This window comes from Tupaia chinensis, unplaced genomic scaffold (genome assembly GCF_000334495.1).
Source record: "Tupaia chinensis unplaced genomic scaffold, TupChi_1.0 Scaffold000459_1, whole genome shotgun sequence".
Taxonomy (NCBI): domain Eukaryota; kingdom Metazoa; phylum Chordata; class Mammalia; order Scandentia; family Tupaiidae; genus Tupaia; species Tupaia belangeri.
Genome location: NW_006159968.1, coordinates 2250574 through 2270953, shown reverse-complemented (window position 1 = coordinate 2270953; position 20380 = coordinate 2250574). Strand labels below are relative to the sequence as shown.

At 40.5% G+C, this 20380-nt stretch overlaps 1 protein-coding gene across 3 annotated transcripts in view; it reads right to left on the bottom strand.

Moving 5' to 3' along the window:
* DNAAF11 (dynein axonemal assembly factor 11) overlaps positions 1-20380 on the bottom strand; it is a 95699-nt gene that overhangs the window by 49585 nt on the left and 25734 nt on the right. For all 3 annotated transcript variants that reach the window (XM_006155524.2, XM_006155523.2, XM_006155525.2), the window contains 4 exons: positions 15348-15577; positions 10809-11000; positions 8725-8799; positions 3303-3368 (listed from right to left, as the gene is read on the bottom strand). In XM_006155524.2, coding sequence (XP_006155586.1) covers positions 3303-3368; positions 8725-8799; positions 10809-11000; positions 15348-15577 — 563 coding nt within the window. The remainder of the gene's footprint in view (positions 1-3302; positions 3369-8724; positions 8800-10808; positions 11001-15347; positions 15578-20380) is intronic.

The window sequence follows — 20380 nt, the reverse complement described above, 5'->3', positions numbered from 1 at the left end:
TGAACAAGCAAAGCCTTCCATTTATGGCAGCGACCCCAGGATCCGGTGCCACTTATTCTCCTTGACTCATGAACAAGTCAAAGCCTTGAATTTCACATCACATGTTAAATTGTGAAACTCAGTTAACTAATTATTTTTATACATTTTAAAGCACTGATTGTGAACATTAGGAAAGGCAGTGATAATTCAAAAAGCACAAACATTTAGGCAGATGAGCTAATACTGGGGTTACAGGCACAATTTGGAGTCTCACAGACTTGCAAGGAATTGACTCCTCCTTTTCTGCATTATTACCTCAGACCATGTCCTTAACTTCTAAGACTCAGTTTCCTCACTAATAAAGGGAGAACACTAATAAAGCCCACCCAGAGGATTGCTATGAAGGCACATGCCTAGTGCCCAGTGCCTAGCTAGTGTTAATAGAGAATTAACATATGTTATTTATGCTATTTGATATGTTATTTAATACAAATATGGGGCAAGAGCAGCTTTGTAGACTGGTGCTTAAGGCAATTGGATCCCACATGGCAGACCCCATAGGCTTGAAAAACACACCAGGAATGTTTTCATGCATATCAAAAATCCTGAAAGGAGGGAGAGATGGAGGAGAAGGGATTGTAGCATGAATGTCTTCTCCTCTCCTTCTCTGTCTCTTTCTCCCTTTGGCAAGGATACATGCTCCCTAGCAAAAATTAAAAAAAAAAAAGATACAATATTTCCTAAAATTTCATGTGTATCTACCACTCTAATGGATCATATATTGTTTTCCATGCTTGGGTCTCCTAACATGTTCACCTGTCCCTGTTTGCCAGGCCTTGCTCTGCCTGAAACCATCTTTGGCCAGTTCTTTGCAGACTTGGCTATTTCTCATCCTTCAATTTTCAATACTCATGTCACCGTCTTCCCTGGCCCAATCTATACCACCAGCCACCAGTCCCCTCATGCCACTATTCTCATCCCTGAGTGCTGTCCCCGTCCTTTACAGAGCTCTTCTCCCTCAATAATGACTCACAGCATGCCTGCTTATTTATTGCCTATGCCCCCTCCACTGGGCCAGAAACTACAGGGAAGCAGTGTCTCAGGTAGAATGTCAGCTAGCCTCCCCGTGGTCACACAGTAGGTATTCTCAAGATATGATGGGAAAATGGCAGGAAGTAACACGAGTGAATGAGTTTAACTTGCATGTATATATCTTTGTGCAAATAAAGATAACAAGGAATTTTAATGGAATTCATTTAGATAGACTCATGAGAAAGAAAGATTACTACTTAGAAAAAATATCACCACCCCTTAAATTCATGTGCATGGGGAGGAGGGAAATTTCTATGTAAGTACTGAAGGGGATGAAGCCAACAAAGCTGAAAGAGGAAGGGCTAGACATTCATGAAACCCTAGAAATAAGACCTAAAATTGGAAAGGACTTAAAAGGATGCAACAGTGAACTTTTTCTAGAAAACACAGAAAGCTGTAGGACCAGAGGGTTTGAAGTCAGTTGGAGAAGAGCTGGAAATTCTTTAAAGGCAGGTGACTGAGCAGCAAGGGGGACCAAAGGCTCACCCCAGCTCACACCAACCAAAAGGTGAAAATGACACCAATGTCCACCAGCTGGTGAATGGATAAACAAAATGTGGTAAATCCACACAATGGGATATTATTTGGCCACAGAAGGAAAGGAAATTATTTTTAATTATGTATTTATGATAGCATGTACATGCACATGGAAGAGAAGGCGGGGTGGGTGGTGGGCAGTGGTGGGAGAAACACCCTCACAGGGTCTTGTCATGCTAAAATTCCTTCCCCAGCATTCTAGATTTTCAGGATTTTAGATACTTGAGCCTTCCCTAGCATGTTTCCGGTCAACCTTGTGACTGCCAACTGAGCCCTGGAGACTAGGCCAACAGGAAGGAAATTCTGACACATGCTACCACATGGAACATCCCTTGAAGACATTATGGCAAACAGAAGAAGTGAGACACAAAGACCATACTGAGCATAATGCCATCCCTGTAAATTATCCAGGATGGGTACATCTGTAGAGCTAGAAAGCAGATTAGTGGTTGGTAAAGAGAGGGAGAAATTAGGAGGGATGGTTTAATGGGTATGGGGTTTCCTCTAGGGTGATGAAAATATTCTAGAACGTGACAGAGGTAATAGTGTTCAACATGCTGAACTTATTAAATGCCACTGAGTTGTATACCTCAAAATGGTTGAAATGGTACATTTTAAATTATGTGTATTTTACTACAATAAAGAAAACAAACTTGGAATCAGTCTTGAGGGTTTATGTTTTGGCTCCTCCAGTTACTGTTTACACTGACAAAACTCACACTTTAGCAATGTATCCCCTCGGGACCAGCAGTTAGCGTAATGGCTATGTCGCTGGACTCCCATGGAGTCGACCATGGTTCGAGTCCCGAACCTGCTGGCTTAAACTCACGCCAGGCGCGTGTGCATGCATGCCCAAGGTCCCGAGAGGAGAATGGAGGAGAAGAGACTGCGGCGTGGCCATCTCCCCTGGGGAGTGATTTCTTGCTTTCTATCTCTCTGTTTCTCTCTGTCTTTCTGGCAAGCACATGCGCCCAATAAGAAAAAAAAAATGTATCCCCTCTTAGGTAATTTCAGAACAATCCCTCCTACTTCCCAGGGTTACTAAAACAATAAATAAAATATAATACATAAAAAAGTCATTGTTTGGGGGGAAAAAGATTATAAAAGTAAAGTGGCAGTAAAAAGAGCAGAGGGGTCCTTGTGGCATCAGCATCAGTAAATAACAAAACTGAGACTGATTTAAATGCACCTTAGATATTCAGTGGTGTACAGCCATGGATCATGGGCTTATTTACATTTCTTTTTATTTTCATGCTTTTAAAAATGATAGGAACATCTCTGTGTTTAAAAAATAAACTTCTCTGATTAGCTACCTAGCGAGTCATATTTCATTTCAAAATGTTTTAGAACTCAAAAGACAGCTACTGAGGGCCGTGGCGCAGCCGTGACGCACCGCTCAGAAGATGCAGCCCGCGGGCACCTGCCATTCGGATTCCCAGCCTGATCTGTCTGACGCATGTCAGGCACAGGATGAGTGCCCAAGATCTGAGAGGCTGAAAGGAGGAAGGGGATCGTGGCATGACCAGACTCTGTGGAGGGTGCTTCTTTCATTCTCTCTTCCTCTACCTCTCTTTCCCCCACAAGTATGTACATGAGCTCTATCATGAAAAAGAAGGGACAAAAAAAAAAATTGCTACTGAGAATGGAAACAGACAGAAGTGCCTCTAAATAAATAAGTACTAAAATGTTTTTACCTATAGACAGCCAGGTCCAGGATGATCTGGTTACGTTTTTCATCATCTTTCAAAGAAAAGTCAAGTCTAAGAAGAATACATTTGAGAGGGAAAAAAAGATGATGTCATTATGATACTGCATAGGTAAACCCCATCACATAATAAAAAGTAAACCTGATAAAAATTATATGATAATATCCGATGGCAAACATATTTTGGTAGCTGGACAATAACATACCCATAGTAATTTAAAAATGTTAACAGAAACCTTCAACCTATTTATGTTGACCTTGTTTAAATGCGAGACTCTGAAGGTAAATTACATACATAACATTAGCTTTGCTGCAGAGATGGAGACATCTGGTGGCTAAAGTTTTCTTTTCTGTTTCATTTGAATGTGCTAGAAGCACACCAACATGATGGAATTATTTATGGAGGACTAAATGTTTTCTTTGCTTCTCATTTATCCAGTGTCAGTCCTTAAATTTACAAGTTTTATTTTCTTTCCTTCATCCCGCCATATTTTTTCTTCTCCTTTCATTGTTGACCTTTCTGTCACCCCAGGAAAGGCTGTGATGCCGCTAATGCCCTACTACCTCCATTTTCTAGATGAAGAAACTGTGGTTCAAAGAGGTTGGTTCAGTTAAGGAAGAGGTCATAGGAGCACAGATGGGCAGGATTTCAAAGCTCTAAGTCTTTCAACTGTACCCTGAGGTTGAGTCCTACGTGTGGCTTCACATAGTGAAGATATTATTCAGAATGACTTGGTCAATTTTCTTTTGAGTACTTCACTTCTTAAAGTAATCTATAAAATATGTAACCCATCAATGTTAAAGGACCTAAGTTAAACTGTTTGGAAAAACACAAAGTTGGCTCTAGACGTGGCTGTCAGCAGTGGCGGCACCGTCTCATTGCTCCCAACAATTCAGCTGTATAGGACTTCTTCAGTGTCTCAAATGGCCCGTGACTCTTTACCTAGTCTCAAAAGCCTTTTTACATGCTGTCCCTTCTGCCCTGATGCTTTATGTCCCAATTCTCTAGCCAGACAACTTGAATTCCTCTCCTTCAGATATTTATTGAATGGTAATTTCAGAGAGGTTTTCTGTAGGAGAGATTTCCACTCATTTTCTCCTACCTGCTCCCAGATAGAAAGGTCTCTGATCTTCACTAGGCACTTAGGCATGTAGAATACTGACTACATTCTCTAGCTTCTCACATTATGTGAGGGCTAGTGCCGTTTGGCAATTTCTAAGAATTTTCCTTAAGAAAGGAAATGTGTATCCTTTCCTCCCTTCTTTCTTCTTTATTCACCAGAGTAAAATAGATCGTAAGAGGTCACTAGATAAACCACAGAGACTTATTAACAGCCACTGCATTATCCAGGGAAGAGAGGGTGCTGGCTGGCTCTAACTAGGGTGGTGGTGATAGAGTTAGTAAGAACGAGTGGGATCCTGTAATATGGAAGGAAGAGTTCGTGGACTCACTGATAAAATGAGAGAAGAATCAAGGATAACTCCAAGGCTTTTGGTCTGAACAAATGGGTGTGCGCTTGCTACTGAGATGGGGAGCACTGGGAGACAAGTACGTCATAGTAGAGTGTAGCAGCAGGGATGGAAACCAGAAGTCTGGGAGAACTGTTGTGTATCTGCACAGTGATGCCGAGGAGCTGACTGAATACACACGTCTTGAGCTGAGAGAAGAGGTTGGATTTGGTTTCCGAGCAATATAACAACAGTGTTTACAGCCAGAGGATTTGATGAGATCCCTGAGGATGGAATGAAAAAGAAGAGGGCTGAAAGTTTGGCTCAGAGGACTGAGGAGGCAAAACAAAAGGGATTCAGCAAAGCTTATATGATCAGCAGCTGGTACAGTAGAAGGAAAATCAGAAGCAGAGGGACAAAATTGCTTTAAGAAGGAAGGGAAGGGCCAGTTTGATCCTAACAATAGGTCAAGTAACACAGGACTGAGATTTGGACACTGAATACAGAAATGTGTCTAAGGAAGTTTCAGGATGATGGATTAGGCAGAGTGGTTTCAAGAAGTAATGTGAATTGGGAACCAGCAGTTAGCGTAATGGCTATGTCACTGGATTCCCACATAGTCGGTCATGGTTCGCGTCCCGGACCCGGTGGCTTAAATCTCACACCGGGTGCGTGTGTGTGCGTGCCCAAGATCCCAAGAGGAGAATGGAGGAGAAGGGACTGCGGTGTGACCATGCCCCCTGGGGGGTGATTTCTCGCTTTCTGTCTCTGTCTCTCTCTGTCTGTCTGGCGAACGCACATGCCCTATAGCGAAAAACCTCTCAAAAAAAAAAAAAAAAAAAAAACCAAGAAGTAATGTGAATTGAAAAACTGGAGTCTGAGTACAGACAGCTCCATTAAGAATTAGGGCTATTGAATGGAGACAAATAGAGAAAAGAAAACTTGGGAAGGAGGTTTGATTGTTTGTTTAATTGCCAAAGACCATGGGTACTTCTCAGAGAGACAACAGAGAAAGGCAAAAAGAGACAGAAAAAGAGAACCCCCAGTGGGGTGTGGGCACACTGTAACCCCTTCTCCACCATCTTTTTTTTATCCTATTAGGATATTGGGCATAACCGTACATATACCCAGTATAACTTTCAAGCTGCCCAGTTCAGGATTTGAATTACGGTAAGCCACTGGGGTCTAGCTCCCTTAACCACAGGGCTATGGGGCCAGCCCTTGTTCTTTTATTCTATTTTCATAGATTTATTTATTTGTTTTCTAGGTTTGGACATAAGGCATGTGAATTTGCCAGAGAGAGACAAAGAGAGTGAGAGGGAAAGAAATAACCCCCCAGGGTGATGACCATGCTGCAATCCCTTCTTCTCCAGTCTCCTTTTGAGATTTCGAGCAAGCACACACAGGTGCCTGATGTGATTTTCAAGCCGTGGATTCTGGAACTGAAACCATTCAGTGCCTTAACCACCACACCACCTGCTGGCCCCTTATTTTATTTTTTTGAAGATAGAAGTCATTACAATTTGTTTATATGCTGGTGGGACTGACAGAAGAGTGAGAAGAAATGATGCAGAAGAGCAGAGATAATGAGAAGCCAAGTTCTTGATAAAAAGAGGGGTGGGAGCCATATGCCAGCAGAGAGGCTTAAGTTCTGAGGGAAAAGTCACCCATGATAGCAGGAGAGCAGTCATGTGTGTGTAGGTCAGACCCACTGGTAAGATGGTGCTGGAGGAAAAGAAAACTTCGGATTGCTTTTGTTTTCTCAATGAAGTAAGAAAAAGGCCCTCATTAAGATTGTGGAAGTGGAAGGTGATGCTACAGGTAAGGAGAGAAGAAGAGGTGTGTGAGTAGCCTGTGGCAGAGTGGGAGAAGGAACTGCCCTGGGGAACACAGGAAGATTGCCAGAGTCCATTTGAAATCTGTGGTCATAAGCTCACAGGAAGACCAGAGAGTAGAGGTGAATGGTTCCCCGGCCATGCATGAGGGCAAGCCCATGAGTGGATGGCTGCCAGATTTAAATAGCTTTAGGGTTTTATGAGGTGAGGATGATGGAAGAAAAGAAGGCCAAGAGAACTAAAGAAGTATGCCAAGAACTGAGAGCAAGAGAGGGTGGAGGACGGAGAGAAAAATAGCAACCGGATTCATGGTCTTATGGAGACATGACTGTGGCAATGGAGGGGGTTTCTGGAGAGCACAGGAGATGGTACTCCGTGGGACCCTGGAGGTGAAGATCCTGGAAGTGGAAGAGATACTGATGGCGGCAAATATAAGAATAGAGATGGAATTGTGAGGCTGAGTTGAGGTGAACTAAAAGGTCAGAAGTGAGGTGACCGAGGAACTGAGGGGCCAGGGCTTTGGGCGTATCACATACATGTATAATGAAGTCGCCAAAAATGATGATGAGAGGGGAGGGAGAGAGAGAGATGCGTGTCTGAGCGCTAAGATCTTTGATGACCATGAAGGGCGGAGGGCTGGGGCTTGATCAGGGATAAGCAGACACAGTAAGAAGAGGCAGGGGGCAGCAGATCTAGAAGGCCTGCACTTCAACAGAGTTGTGAAGGTTTAGGGAAAGGGGAGGATGGAGTGAAAGTGGCCATGGGATATAATAACTCCCCTGTAGGGTGTGTGGTGAGGAAGAACAGAGGGAAGAGGAATCCTGCATTTCAGTCAACAAAAGGAAAAAAAAGAAGATTGAGGATGCGGGTTTTGCTGACAAAACATAAGCTCCAGAGGGCAGAGTGGAAGGGGAGAGATGGTGGGGGATGAGGAAGGATGCCCTGGCAGGGGAGGGGGAGGGGGCCAAGGTATGATGGGAGTGGGAGGGAGGTGGGGGGTCAAGAGTGCTCCATAGAAGCCCCCTGGGTAGAATTGGTTCCAGGAACATGTAAGGTGGCCAGTGTGATGGGATGAGTAAGTGAGTCTTGTCAGGGACACTTGGAGAACTGGAGGTCTCCCAGGAGCCCTGTTGTGGGCTGAAGAGAGATGATCTTCCCACCATATTGTTAAATATGTTCACTCAGTACCTGGCCTAGTGTCTGTGCTGTGTTCCTTCCTGCTGGACAAGGGAGGTATGTTTGTGCAGGGGTGAGAGCATATGCTTGACCATGGAGGGCAGGAGGGCTGGGCTATCCTGGGCAAGTCAGGTCCAGCACCTGTTAGTTATGTAACCTTGACAGACTCACTTCACCTCTCTCAGGCTCAGATTTTCCGTCTACTAAAAAGAAATGCTGCCTACTGCCCATCATTGTTGTAAAGACAGATGAACCATGCTTGGAACGGTTCAAGATGGTGCCTTTATCATGCCAATAATAAGGCAAATGAAATGATGAAAGTAAATAGCCTTTGAGTAAAGCAATAAAGCCAGTGAGATTTAGTCCATGAGATTCTGAGTCTATATTTTGACTACAAAAGTCCTTTGTGGCCTGCTTTCTAATTTTAAACTTGAAGGCAGACAGATAGGGTACATCAGAGACTATTATATTTGAGGCTTTTCAGTTTGAATAGTTTTCTTCTCATTAATTTCATTAAGGCATTACTATCAATTTCTTACCTTACCTCTCAAATGCTTCATAGGTGTGTTGCCAAGAATAACATAAGAATATAGAGGACCCATCAGTATACTCAGCCAGCTTGTTCGTGGCACTTTCAAAATTTCATAAACACAACAATAATGCAATGGCAATTTTCAGGCATAAAATTGTATATGGTCCAAAGTCTTACGGGGTACAGAAATAACTCAGATTTCCATATGTCAAGATTATGTTCTGAATGCCAAGAAAATTATGCACTTGAAAATACACTAGCTGTTTGGCTTTTAAATATGCACAAAATGACGTTATTATTAGGCTCATCCAGCTAAAGAGTTGCCAGATAGATCCCTGCAGAGCAAACCTGCCATTGAAACCATCACAATGACCGGCACCACTCTTGGCTTCCTCATGCCTCTAACTGGCCTCACATACTTGGGCTCGTTGACATTCAGGGCTCGCCCATCTTCAGTGATCAAAGGCCTGGGTGGTTTCACGTTCTTCTTTTCACTTAAGGTTTGGGGGTGGGAATGAGGAGTGGTGCAGAAAGGGAAAAATAAGCAAAAGGAACATAAAATAATTAATACATTTTCTGAAAGATTGAGAGAAATTAATCAGATGTTTATGGCTACATCAACCATTCACTGTTATAAAGCCCATCCCTTTCATTCTATGCTGGGAATGGAAAATCAAGCCAGATTTTTTACATGGTTATATCTCTATCTGTAAAGCAAAAATGTGATCAAGACCATTTGCCAGATAATGTGAATGGGGGAAGAAAAACTCCTTTTCATGAAATAACTATGAATATTTAAATGAATCTATTTTATGCATGATGTACCCAGATAACTGTCAATTCTGCATTTGTGTATAGAGCTTCTGCTTTAGTTAAAATGACACTTCTTAAGATACCAAGTAGAATCTATTCTATGGAAATAAAACACCAGTACTTTAGGATCTACATAAGAAGATTTCTCCAGGGTCATTTAGAGTGGCAAAACTCCGGAACTGTGAGGACCCTGGGCAGTGGAGGAATGATTGAATCAGCTGTGATATATTTTGCTACAAAATATTTTGCAGCTATTATGACATTCATCTGCTGGTTACCTACTGCTCTAGAAAAGTGTTGATAACATATTTAGTAAGAACAAATATATAAAATGTAAACCTGTTTTTATTTTAAGACCCCAGTTTCCCCATTTGTAGAAACAATGTATGTAATTGTGCAAAATATAAAAGTATGTGGCTGGGATCAACCCAAGCAGGTTAGCACTCATTACACTGAAGGATAGGCAGGAAGAAAAAAGAACAGGAGCAGTGAAGAGAATAAAGAAATAACATAAAATAAAAATGCAGTAAAATGATCTATTTTAGGGCTAGCCCCCTGGTATAGTGGTTAAACCCTGTGTATCAGAAGCCTGATCCCACAGTGTCAATAGCAGTTCCAATCCTGACCCTGGCAGCTTGGAAAATATGTCAAGTGTGTGTACTTAGGATCCTGATGAGAGGGAGGTGTAGGAAAAAGGACTGCAGTGTGACCGTACCCCATCGAGGGATCATTTTTCTCTCTCTCTGGAAAGTAAATACATCTTCTGGTGATGGAAAACAAAATGTCCTGTTTTAAAATTTTACTAAGTCCCAGTCACAGCTGTGTGTGCTGCTCAGACATCATGGTGTGCAGGCGGGGACCACGCAGGAGGACCACGTCAATTCCTAGGCCAACCTGAAGGTTGGGCGCTCTGGCTGCGCATATGTGGTCCCAGCTACCCAGGAGGCTAAGGCAGGTGGACCCAAGAGTGAGTCCTAAAATATCAGATGGGCTAACCTGTTTAAATGATGGAATTATAGGCAAGTCTTTGAATTTCTACTGTCTTTTTAGTGTATATATATATATATATATATACATATATACACATATATATATATGTATATATATATAGTGTTGTTTAATTTTATTTTTAAAAACTCACATTCTCCTGCATCTTAAACTGGGCCTCCAGATCCAATTAAGTCAATATTTTAGTGACCCAGGACAATCAGGGGACATCCAGAGGGACCTGATCCACCCTAGATAAGAGCAGTCAGGAACAAAAGCTGACTCTTGTCCTTGCTTTCTCCCAGTTTAGGAAAAGGACTACATAATTACAGAGGTAAGAATCTCAGGGGCCCACTGCACTGGGCAGAGTAGAGCACATCCGATAGCTACCCAGACCTCCCCCAATCCAGCCTGACTTTTTCAGGTATTATGAAGCAAAAATACTCCTATAACTTTAGACTTAATACAATATAGATTCTATATGATAGAATACATATATACACAGACTATATACATGTACATATGTATGTGTGTGTGTGAATGTATGGAATTATTTTTTAATTATTTAGAAAGCTTTGCATCAAAATTTTTTACATCAAAATAAACTCACAAAGTCCATTTTCCCATGAACTTTTTGAAGTCTCTTAGTATAGCCCATAAGAGAAAGTTGCCTCTCTCTTAATAATAGAACTAAAGGGGATACCTTAATTTTTCTTGTTTTTTCCGTTGTTTTTCCATATGCCTAAGAGTTTCCAATCTAGATTCAGGAGTAAACAAAGAGGGTTTATTCCAGAATTCCAGGTCATCATCACTTCCACCTAATTTCTCTTTGCTGTGTTCTTCTTCTTGTATTTCTGGCCCTTGGAGGTGATCTTTGCTCTTTAAAGAAGATGGGCTAGGAAAAAAAAAAAAAGAAAAGAAAAATAGACAGAGTGCACCCAAGTCCAGTAATGGAGGTCTGAGTTTCACCGTTAATGCCGCCCTTGAAATGTCTTATATACTTTCCTTATATTGCCATCTTACCTTTGAATGACAAAATGTCTTTGAAAAAGAGTCTATCCAAGCAAATTGGAGAAATGGCTACAACAGCACCAAGTCAGGCCCTCATCCTCTGTCATCAGGAATACTGCAGTAATCACATGCAAGGTTCACGGGCCTGACTGTGAATCACCTGGGAGCTTTATTAAAAAACACAGATTCCTGAGTTGCTACCTTCTATTCAGTAGCTTTGAGGTGGGGAGAACCTAGGATTTATATCACCTTGACTCTGTGGTGTTTCCTCTTACTGCCTCCAAATAGGACGTACCCCCTCGTTCCTCCCCAACTAAGTCAATGACTCTATTTCAACGACTTTCCCCCAGAATGTCAAGTTTCTGTTCATACAGGCTAAATGGGATGATAGTGGATGACCAATGGACCACCAGCCTTGCAGGCAAAGCAAAAAGCACCTTGAGAAACTCAATGGTACACTTCTCCCTACATGTGAGGAACAAATGATTCAAAACTTTATAAATGGACCTTTCATGTATCTTTTATAACCTTGAAGCAAAACACTGGGAAAAAATGTGAGAAAAAATACTACAGTAAAAAACTCACTTATGAACTTAGATTTGAATATTATAAATAGAATATTAGCAAAATGAATGCAGTGATGCATTAATAAATATATCATGGGTGAAGTGAGGGTCTAGAAATTCAAGGATGGTTTAATATGAGAAAGTTTATTAGTGAGAATGTATTAACAGGGACACATGATGGCCTCAATAGATGCAAGGAAAGCATTTAAAGAAAAAAAAATCTGTTATCTGTGATGATAAATGTTCTTCAGCAACCAGGAATAAAAGGAAACTTGTGCAACCTTAGCAAACCCTCTAGCAGACATTATATAGAATGATGAGGAATTGAAAACATTCTTTTTAGAAATCAGGGACAATATACAGATATCTGTTCTTATTACTGCTATCCCACCCCATACTGGAGACCTTCTCAGGCATCATTAAATAAATAAATAAATAAATAGATAGAAAGCAGAAGGACTGGGAAAAAATTTAGGTTGCTTTTCACAATGTGCTTTTCTACATAGAAAAACATAGGATAACCTACCAATTTTTGCAAATTTTTTTCAAGAGGTTTTTGCCTTAGGGCACATGTACTCACTGGAGAGCAAGAAACAGAGACAGCGAAAGGGAAAGTGAGAAATAACCCCCAGGGAGGATGGCCATGTTGCAATCCCTTCTCTTCCATTCTTTTCTTGGGATCTTGGACATGCGTGTACATGCACCCAGCATGACTCTCAAGACAGCGTGTCTAAGACTTGAACTGTGGTTGGCCATGTGGGAGTCCAGTGACATAAGCTCTATGCTATCGGCTTGTCCCACTATTACATCTTTTAAAAGGTCAGCAAGATTGCTTAATACACCATCAGAATAAAGAAATCATTCACCTTTTAAACATCAGCTAGAACCAATTATGTGTCTATTTTTAAAATCCCATTCTACAAGACATGTAGAAAGAAATTCAATAAAAAAAATGGTATAAGACCTTTATAGGGGAAATTAAAAATCTTATTAAAGGACTTCAAAAAAAGATCTAAGTAAATAAAAAGAGCTAGTCCAAAGTTTGGCAAGGCAAGAATAAATGTCATGAAGGTGTCAACTTTCTCCTCAATTAACATATAAATTAAATACATTTTCAATCAAAATTTGATTAGGGATTTTTAGGGAATTTGATTAGCAGATTCTAGAAGTCTTACAGAAAAGTAAAGAACTAAGAATAGCCAGGATAATTTTCAAAAAATGAGAATATCTCCTACCAAATATCAAGAATATCATAAATCTATAGAAATTAAAAAACAAGTGGAGGCACTCCATTCTAGGGAAACTAGAAATGGACCCATGGACATATGATTAAAAGGTTTGTGGTGGGGGATTTCGGTAGGTGGAGTGGTGGGTCAGGTGCTTCACTCCTACATGGCTGACCACGATTTAAGTCCTGGAGCCAGTGGCTTGAAAACCACACTGGGTGCATGTATGTGTGTGTCCAAAATCCTGAAAGGAGAACGAAGGGGGAAAGATTGTGGTGTGGTTGTCCCCATGGGGGGGGTGATTTTTTACTTTCCCTCTCACTGTTTCTCTCTCTGGTGACTACACGAACCCTATAGCAAAAAAAGGAAAATAAAAAGTATATGGGTATACGGTAAGGGTGGCATTTCAATTCAGGATAAACAATAACACCATAATAAATTGGTACAGAGACAACTAACTATATAAACAATTAGTACCTTAGTCTACACTTAAGTTAACTCCACATAAATAGACAGGATGCTAAGGTAAGGACAAATTTCATAAACAACACAAAAATGTACAAAAATAATCTTAACAAAATAAGGTTAAATTTTTGAATCTATAAAACAGGAGCACTTACAATTAAAGACAAGCCACAGACTAGAAGACATTTGCAAAGCACATAGTCTCCAAAGAATTTGCACCCAAAATATAAAAGAACTATAAATCAGTAAGAAAAGAAGTTGCAACTTCAACCTGAAGTTGCAGAGGCTCTGAGTTGGAGAAATATAAACAGCCCATAAACATATTTGAAGATATTTAAGACTGTCAAACTCAGTAGTAGTTACAGAAGTGCTAATTGAAGAAAAACTTAGGTGCTATTTAACAATGAACTTGGTCGACCAATGTTTTTAAATACCACGTGTTATCAGGTATTGTCAAGGATCAGGAAAACTCCTACATCATTGTTTTAGGGGCATAAATACAAACAACCACTTTAGAAAGCAATATGGCAATATATACAAGGAGTCTTCAAAACGTGTATAAAACATGTGTAGTTATGAAAAACTATGCACGGATTTCAAAACTTTTCAAAATAAGCTCGCATTTTAATTCCATCTTCCCATGAACATTTTGAAGTTTCCTTATCTGAAGTGGGCAAGATGTCATAATTGACAATGCAGCGATGTCACTGGTTAATACCCTAAAGAAACTGTCATGCCTGCACATGGAGACATGTGCCACATAATCTGAGAAAACCAAACAGGGAAACCACGTTAATGGCTTTCCTAAGAGAGAGGGCCACACCATGGCTAGTCAGCTAGAATCTGCTGTCTGGGGAGGGGGCAGGGCACAGCTGTCCAAGCTCGGATGCATTCTCATTGGCCAGGACTGATGAGTCACTGGCTTTTCAATATTTTGAATATCACCTCTGGGATAAACTGTAGTTTATTTATCCAATGAAATGTTACTCCATAGTTAAAATGAATACATTTATTTTGCATGTTTTTATATGTGTAACTCTCAAAAATAGAATGCTGAATGAAAAAAATTAGTAGAAATATCATTCATGCTAAACACGAGTATACCCACCCCCCCCACACAAATATACACACACACACACACAAATTACTCTTGTTTAAGGAGGCATCATTATGTAATAAAGGTGCTGAAAATATGGATGGGCTCCATAGAAACCAAACAGGTATTAGCTTTGGGACAGAGACTAAAGGAGGAAAGGGATGGTGAAGTACTTTGGGACTTTCTACTCTTTCTTTTTTTTTTATTTTATAAAAGATCCAAAGCAAATGTACAAAATATTATCATACATTAAATCTGATTGTGCACTACAGCTATTCAATTATTTTTTAACATTCATGTGTGTCTGAATATTTTGTAATTATTTTTTCAGTTTTAAGAGATTCTGTTGTATAAATATTTAAAGCTTTCATGGTATAGAATCAAATCAACTCTCATTGCAATTAACTTAAGACAAACAGCATAAAATTTAGATTTGTAAAAAAGACCAATTAAAGGGTTATTAATCACATTAAAAATCTATTCATTATATAATTCACAAAATAGAACGTTTTTACGATGCAATCAGAATTATTCAATTTATAATACTGTGATTTGCATTTAACTTTCCTCAAGTATTCCTGCCTTATAAATCAAGGTACACCTGTTCATTCACCTTTCTTGTACATCTTTGATGGAGATTTCTCTGAGCATAATTTTAGATGCAAATGAAACTGTTAGCTTGGAGAGGCATTTTTTTTCTCAGGGAAAGAATACAAAATTGCCTCAAACAAAAGAATGCTTATATGCCTCCCCTAAAATTCACATCGCATTGTATTCTTAAAATCAGTCTTCTGGAATATAAGGAAGACTGTGAATACCTTGGGAAGAGAACATAGCCTATGGTTTCTAACAAAAGTAAACTCTGATAGTTTACATACAGAGTGGCATCGATGTCTGTGTACCAACGTCCATCAAAGCCTGGGTTACTTCTTTTCTTCTTTTCTTCATTTTCATACTCTTCTTGAAGTTTCCTCTGAGCCTCGTCTTTGTCTTTGGCTCGTTGGAGGCAATAAGCTTTCTCCTGCTCTCTGACTTCTTGTTCAACTACCGGATAGTTCTGCAATGCCTGAATCCTTTCTGAACGCTCTATTTCTTTACCATCCAACCACTTAAATAAAAAACAACAAACATTGTACAATTATTCAAAAGTAGTAGTGTGAATCAATCCCAAGTTGATTTTGATTAGGATTTGTTTTGTTTTGCTTTTTGCCAAAGGACATGTGCACTCACTGAAGAGAGGCAAAGATTTTAAGAGAAAAAGTGAAAAATCACTCCCAGGGTGATGGCCATGCCATAGTCCTTTCTCTTCCATTCACCTCCTGGGATTTTGGGCATGCACACACATATGTCTGGCATGAGTTTCAAGCTGCTGGGTCTGGGATTTGAACTATGATCTACCATGTGAGAGTCCAGCACCTTAACCACCACACCACCTTCTGGCCCCTTGATGGGGATGTTTTAAACTTAGAAGTAATAATGTGTCATAACGATAGAGAATTATAACAAAGTTATGAATGGAGGGAACCAGCAGTTATCGTAATGGCTATGTCGCTGGACTCCCACGTAGTCGACCGCGGTTCACGTCCCGGACCTGGTGGCTTAAAACTCATGCCGGGCGCGTGTGCGTGCATGCCCAAGATCCCGAGAAGAGAATGGAGGAGAAGGGATTGCCGCGTGACCATTCCCCCTGGGGGGTGCTTTCTCGCTTTCTGTCTCTATGTCTCTCTCTCTCTGTGTCTGGCGAGCGCACACGCCCTATCGCAAAAACCTCTCCAAAAAAAAAAAAAAAAAAAGTCATGAATGGAAAATATCAGAAACATTGATCTAAATCAATGATCAATGTTTATTCCATACAATTAACACAGCTTATAATGTATTTTTACTGGTAATAAGTAGGATGTAGTCAAAACAAATAACAATAACAAGCTCTCAAATATTTTAAATTAACTTTATAACTTCATTACACCAAGGCTTTTAAGGCTTAAGCCAAATCATAGCTATAAAACACAATAATGACACTTCACAAATGCTCTTTACAAAAAAGGGCCTTGAATATTACACGTAATTGAGATTTAATGCAAACAAACCCATGTTCCACTTTTGAAGAGACACATTGAGTATATACTAATTGTTATAGTCACTGTTTACTAATATGTTTACGATTTTCAAAATTAAAATACTGAAATAAAGACATCAAATAGAATCTGAAATGTCAGATTTACCAGTATAGAGACACTGGTTTATATACCCAGATTCGTTCCAAAAAGAAAGGCATTTAGAAAGGTACGGTAGGCAGATACTGGTTTCCCAATAATGTCCATGTTTTAATCTCCACAAATGTCACCTTGTATGGCAAAAAGAGACTTTGCTGATGTGATTAGATTAAGGATCTTGGATGATCAGGGAGATCTTTATAAGGGGCATATTTATAAGTGAATGAGGAAGGCAATTGTGTCGGCATCAAATTTAGGGAGAGATGGGAAGATGCTTAGCTGCTGGCTTTGAAGATGGAGGTAGAGACTACTAGCCCAGATACGCAGGTGCCCCCAGGTGCTGAAAAGGGCAAGGAGTGGACTTCTTCCCTAAGAGCCCCAGAAGGAATAGCCCTGCCCATGCCTTGGTAATTTTAGCCTGGTGACACTGAAGCAGGCCAGCTTGAGGTTAAGCAGGACAGCAGCCATTTTGAAATTAAGAAAGGCCTCTGATGAGAACAACCTGACCAAGTGTCGAGTCACAGGGAGGGCTGTTTGAGGAATAGTCAAGTAAGAAACCAGGAGTGGGTATTTAAGGGAAAACAGGAATCAGGATAATTGCTCAAAGGAAAGCAATTGACTGTGACTGATGTAGTGAGGAATGAGGTGCACATGCTTGGATCTTGTAAACACTGAGCACATGCTGAGCTTTTTGAGACATTGGTGGGGCTTGCTGTCTCCCTGTAACTGGTTATAAAGTTTCTTCACCAGCCGATGTTTCTCATTTCATTGACTGAGTAGAAGCAGCCAGACTTAGTTGTCTAATTCAAAATCATTTCAGATTTTTGACCTCCAACTGTTAAGATTATAAACTTGTATTTTGTTGTTGTTTTGTTTTTAGTTTTTGCCATAGAGCTTGTGTGCTCAAAAGAGAGAGACAGAAGGAGGAAAAGTGAGAAATCACCCTCCAAAAGGAACGGCCATGTCACAATCCCCTCTCCTCCATTCTCCTTTTGCCATTTTGGGTACACACACATGCATCCAGTATGATTTTTAAGCCACCATGTCCAAGACTCGAACTACAGTTAGTCGTGTGGGAGTCTAGTGCCTTAACCACCACACCACCTGCTAGCCTCAACATGTACTGTTTAAGGTGCTATGTTTATGTTCATTTGTTATAGCAGCAAAAGGCCATATAATAAAATCCAGTTCATAATTCCTGTTCTTTAAGGTGATAAGTAATTGTAGTCTACATACTTAATTTAAGCTATGTTTAGAATATAATCAATTCAGAAAATTCTGAATAAACAAAATTTATTGTAAAGATGTATATGATAAATCTATATATAAATATAAATACATTTACGTATAAATGCATCATACATAAGTATATGTAACAATCTGGAAAATTCTAGGTAAATATAATTTCTCCCCACTGGAATTTGATAGAAATTGGGAAATTGGGAAGTAAAATGGTAGTATCTTACCTGTATCTGGGGTGTATTTAATTAATTAATTAATTAATTAGGTTAATATCTATTCCTATACCTAGTTTAAACAAATTTTAAACCAATTTAACGAGATCTTCAAATTCTAGAACGCTATGAGAAATAAAACCTGTTTCATCTTGGAGACAGAAGGCAAAATATCTCATATTGATTGAGACTCGATGACAAGTTAGGGACTGTGCTCCGGTACTTATTCCAGAGATATTAATTAATTTATTTAGTTAGTTACATAGTGTTCGAAATTGTCCCAAGTGTCCTTCAAGCTAAAAAATCACACCTGAGTTTAGAAGCGCTGATACACAAAGACATTGCATTTGAGTATTGTGGTATTTTTTGACCTTTCTTCCCTCAAGGTTCTCGTGACACAGGCAGGGCTTCCGCCTTATTGGCAATAATTGTGCGTGTGCTGCAGCAAGGAAGAGAAAGAGAAACAGCTTCATCGAAGGCCTCAGAGAACCCCGTAGGGAAGGAATTCTCCCATGATAAGAGTAACACGAGACGTGCAGCTCACGGTGGTGAAACGAGTCAGTCAGTGTGGCTGGAGTCTGCAGAAAGCGTGCCTCGTGCAGAGACAGACACAAGGAAGGCACCGGGGGAAGACGGAAGCAGAGAGCACAGGGACGCGCCTACAAGAGCACAGATGCCGAAAATGGCCAGAGTATCAGCAGGAGCTGGGAGAAAGGCAGAGAGGAGTTTCTTCCTCACACGCCTGAGGAAGGAGCCAACCCTATCGGCACCTAAATTGTGAACATCTGGCCTCCAGAGATAATACGTTTCTGTCACTCCAGCCATCTGGTTTGTGGGGCTTTGTTATAGCAGCTCTAGATAGATAATAAATCTATTAACACAATTCCTTTTGAGAAAAGCAGAAGCTTTCAACAAAGTGGTAATTCAGATTCTCAAGTTTGGGGCCAGCAGGTGGTGCAGTGGTTGAGGAACTTCATTCTCACAGGGCTGGCCATGGTTTGAATCTCAAACCTGGCAGCTTGCTTTCTCACTTTCTCTCTTTCTGTCCCTCTCATCTCTGTCTTATGAGCACATATGCCTTATAGCAAATTTGAAAATAATAACAATAATAATAAATAAAATTGAATAAATAATAAAGATTCTAAACTCTATCAACCTGTTTTTAAATACTTAAAAGTAAATACCCTTTAAATACTATTTTTCAAAAAAAGGCTGTTGTAAATTTTAGCAGCTAATTTGGAGCCGTCTTTCTGAAAGGAAAGGTTTGTTCATTAGCACAAAGAGAAGCACAAAGTGTAGTTATAGTGTGAACGATGGAGGCGTCAGGCCAGGGGGCAGACATGGGTAAGTTCAGATTTCACCTGTACCTTTGCCAAGCCTGTCTACTTAAACAAGAGACACTGATTCTCGAAGCCCTGGCTTCCTCATCTCTGAATGCATCTATCCCTGCATGGCCTGGGGGGCCAGAGATGCTATGCACAAGCACCTCTGACCCAGGGCTGGGCCTTCCTAGCACCTGCCTGGTGGCTCTCACCTCCAGCCTGAATGCTGCAGCATGGTGACCCCAAGTCTGTCAGGAAAGGGGCCCACGGCATCATGCTGCCTGATCTGTTTCTATGATACTCTGGCTCTCACTGGCTGATTTTCTAGGAAGCCAGTGCACAATGATGATCAGCCTGGATTATGTTTGAGATCATTTATCATTCACTTCATTCAGATTCAGCCGCCTCACTCATTCTCTTAGTCTGAGAAAATTTACAGTAGAAGAAATGTGTCCCATTAATCTGGCAGTCAGCTATCTCTTGACTGCAGAGAACATGGAAGTCTAAGAATCAAAGGTTCTCTGAGACCAGAGGAAATGGCTGCTCCAGAGCCAACACATCCACACATTCTCTGGGCAGGAGCAGGAGCCACAGGCAGGCTGCACACTCTTGAGATTACACAAAAACAACATAACTGCTTTAGAATCCTCAGTTATGTGATTTCTCGAGGAAACACATTTTTCCTAGCTGCTAAAATTATTTGATTGGGAAGAAATGAGGGAAGGGATTAATAGGCCAACTGGTGGCAGGATACCTAAGTCAGTTGGATCACACATGGCTCACTGCGCCATTCAAGACCCAGACCCAGCGGTTTGAAAGACAAGCCAGGTGCGTGTGATGCATGCCCAAAATCCCAAAAGGAGAAGTGGAGAAGGGGTTACAGTGTGACCAACCTTCACAGAGAGTGCTTTGCCACTTTCTC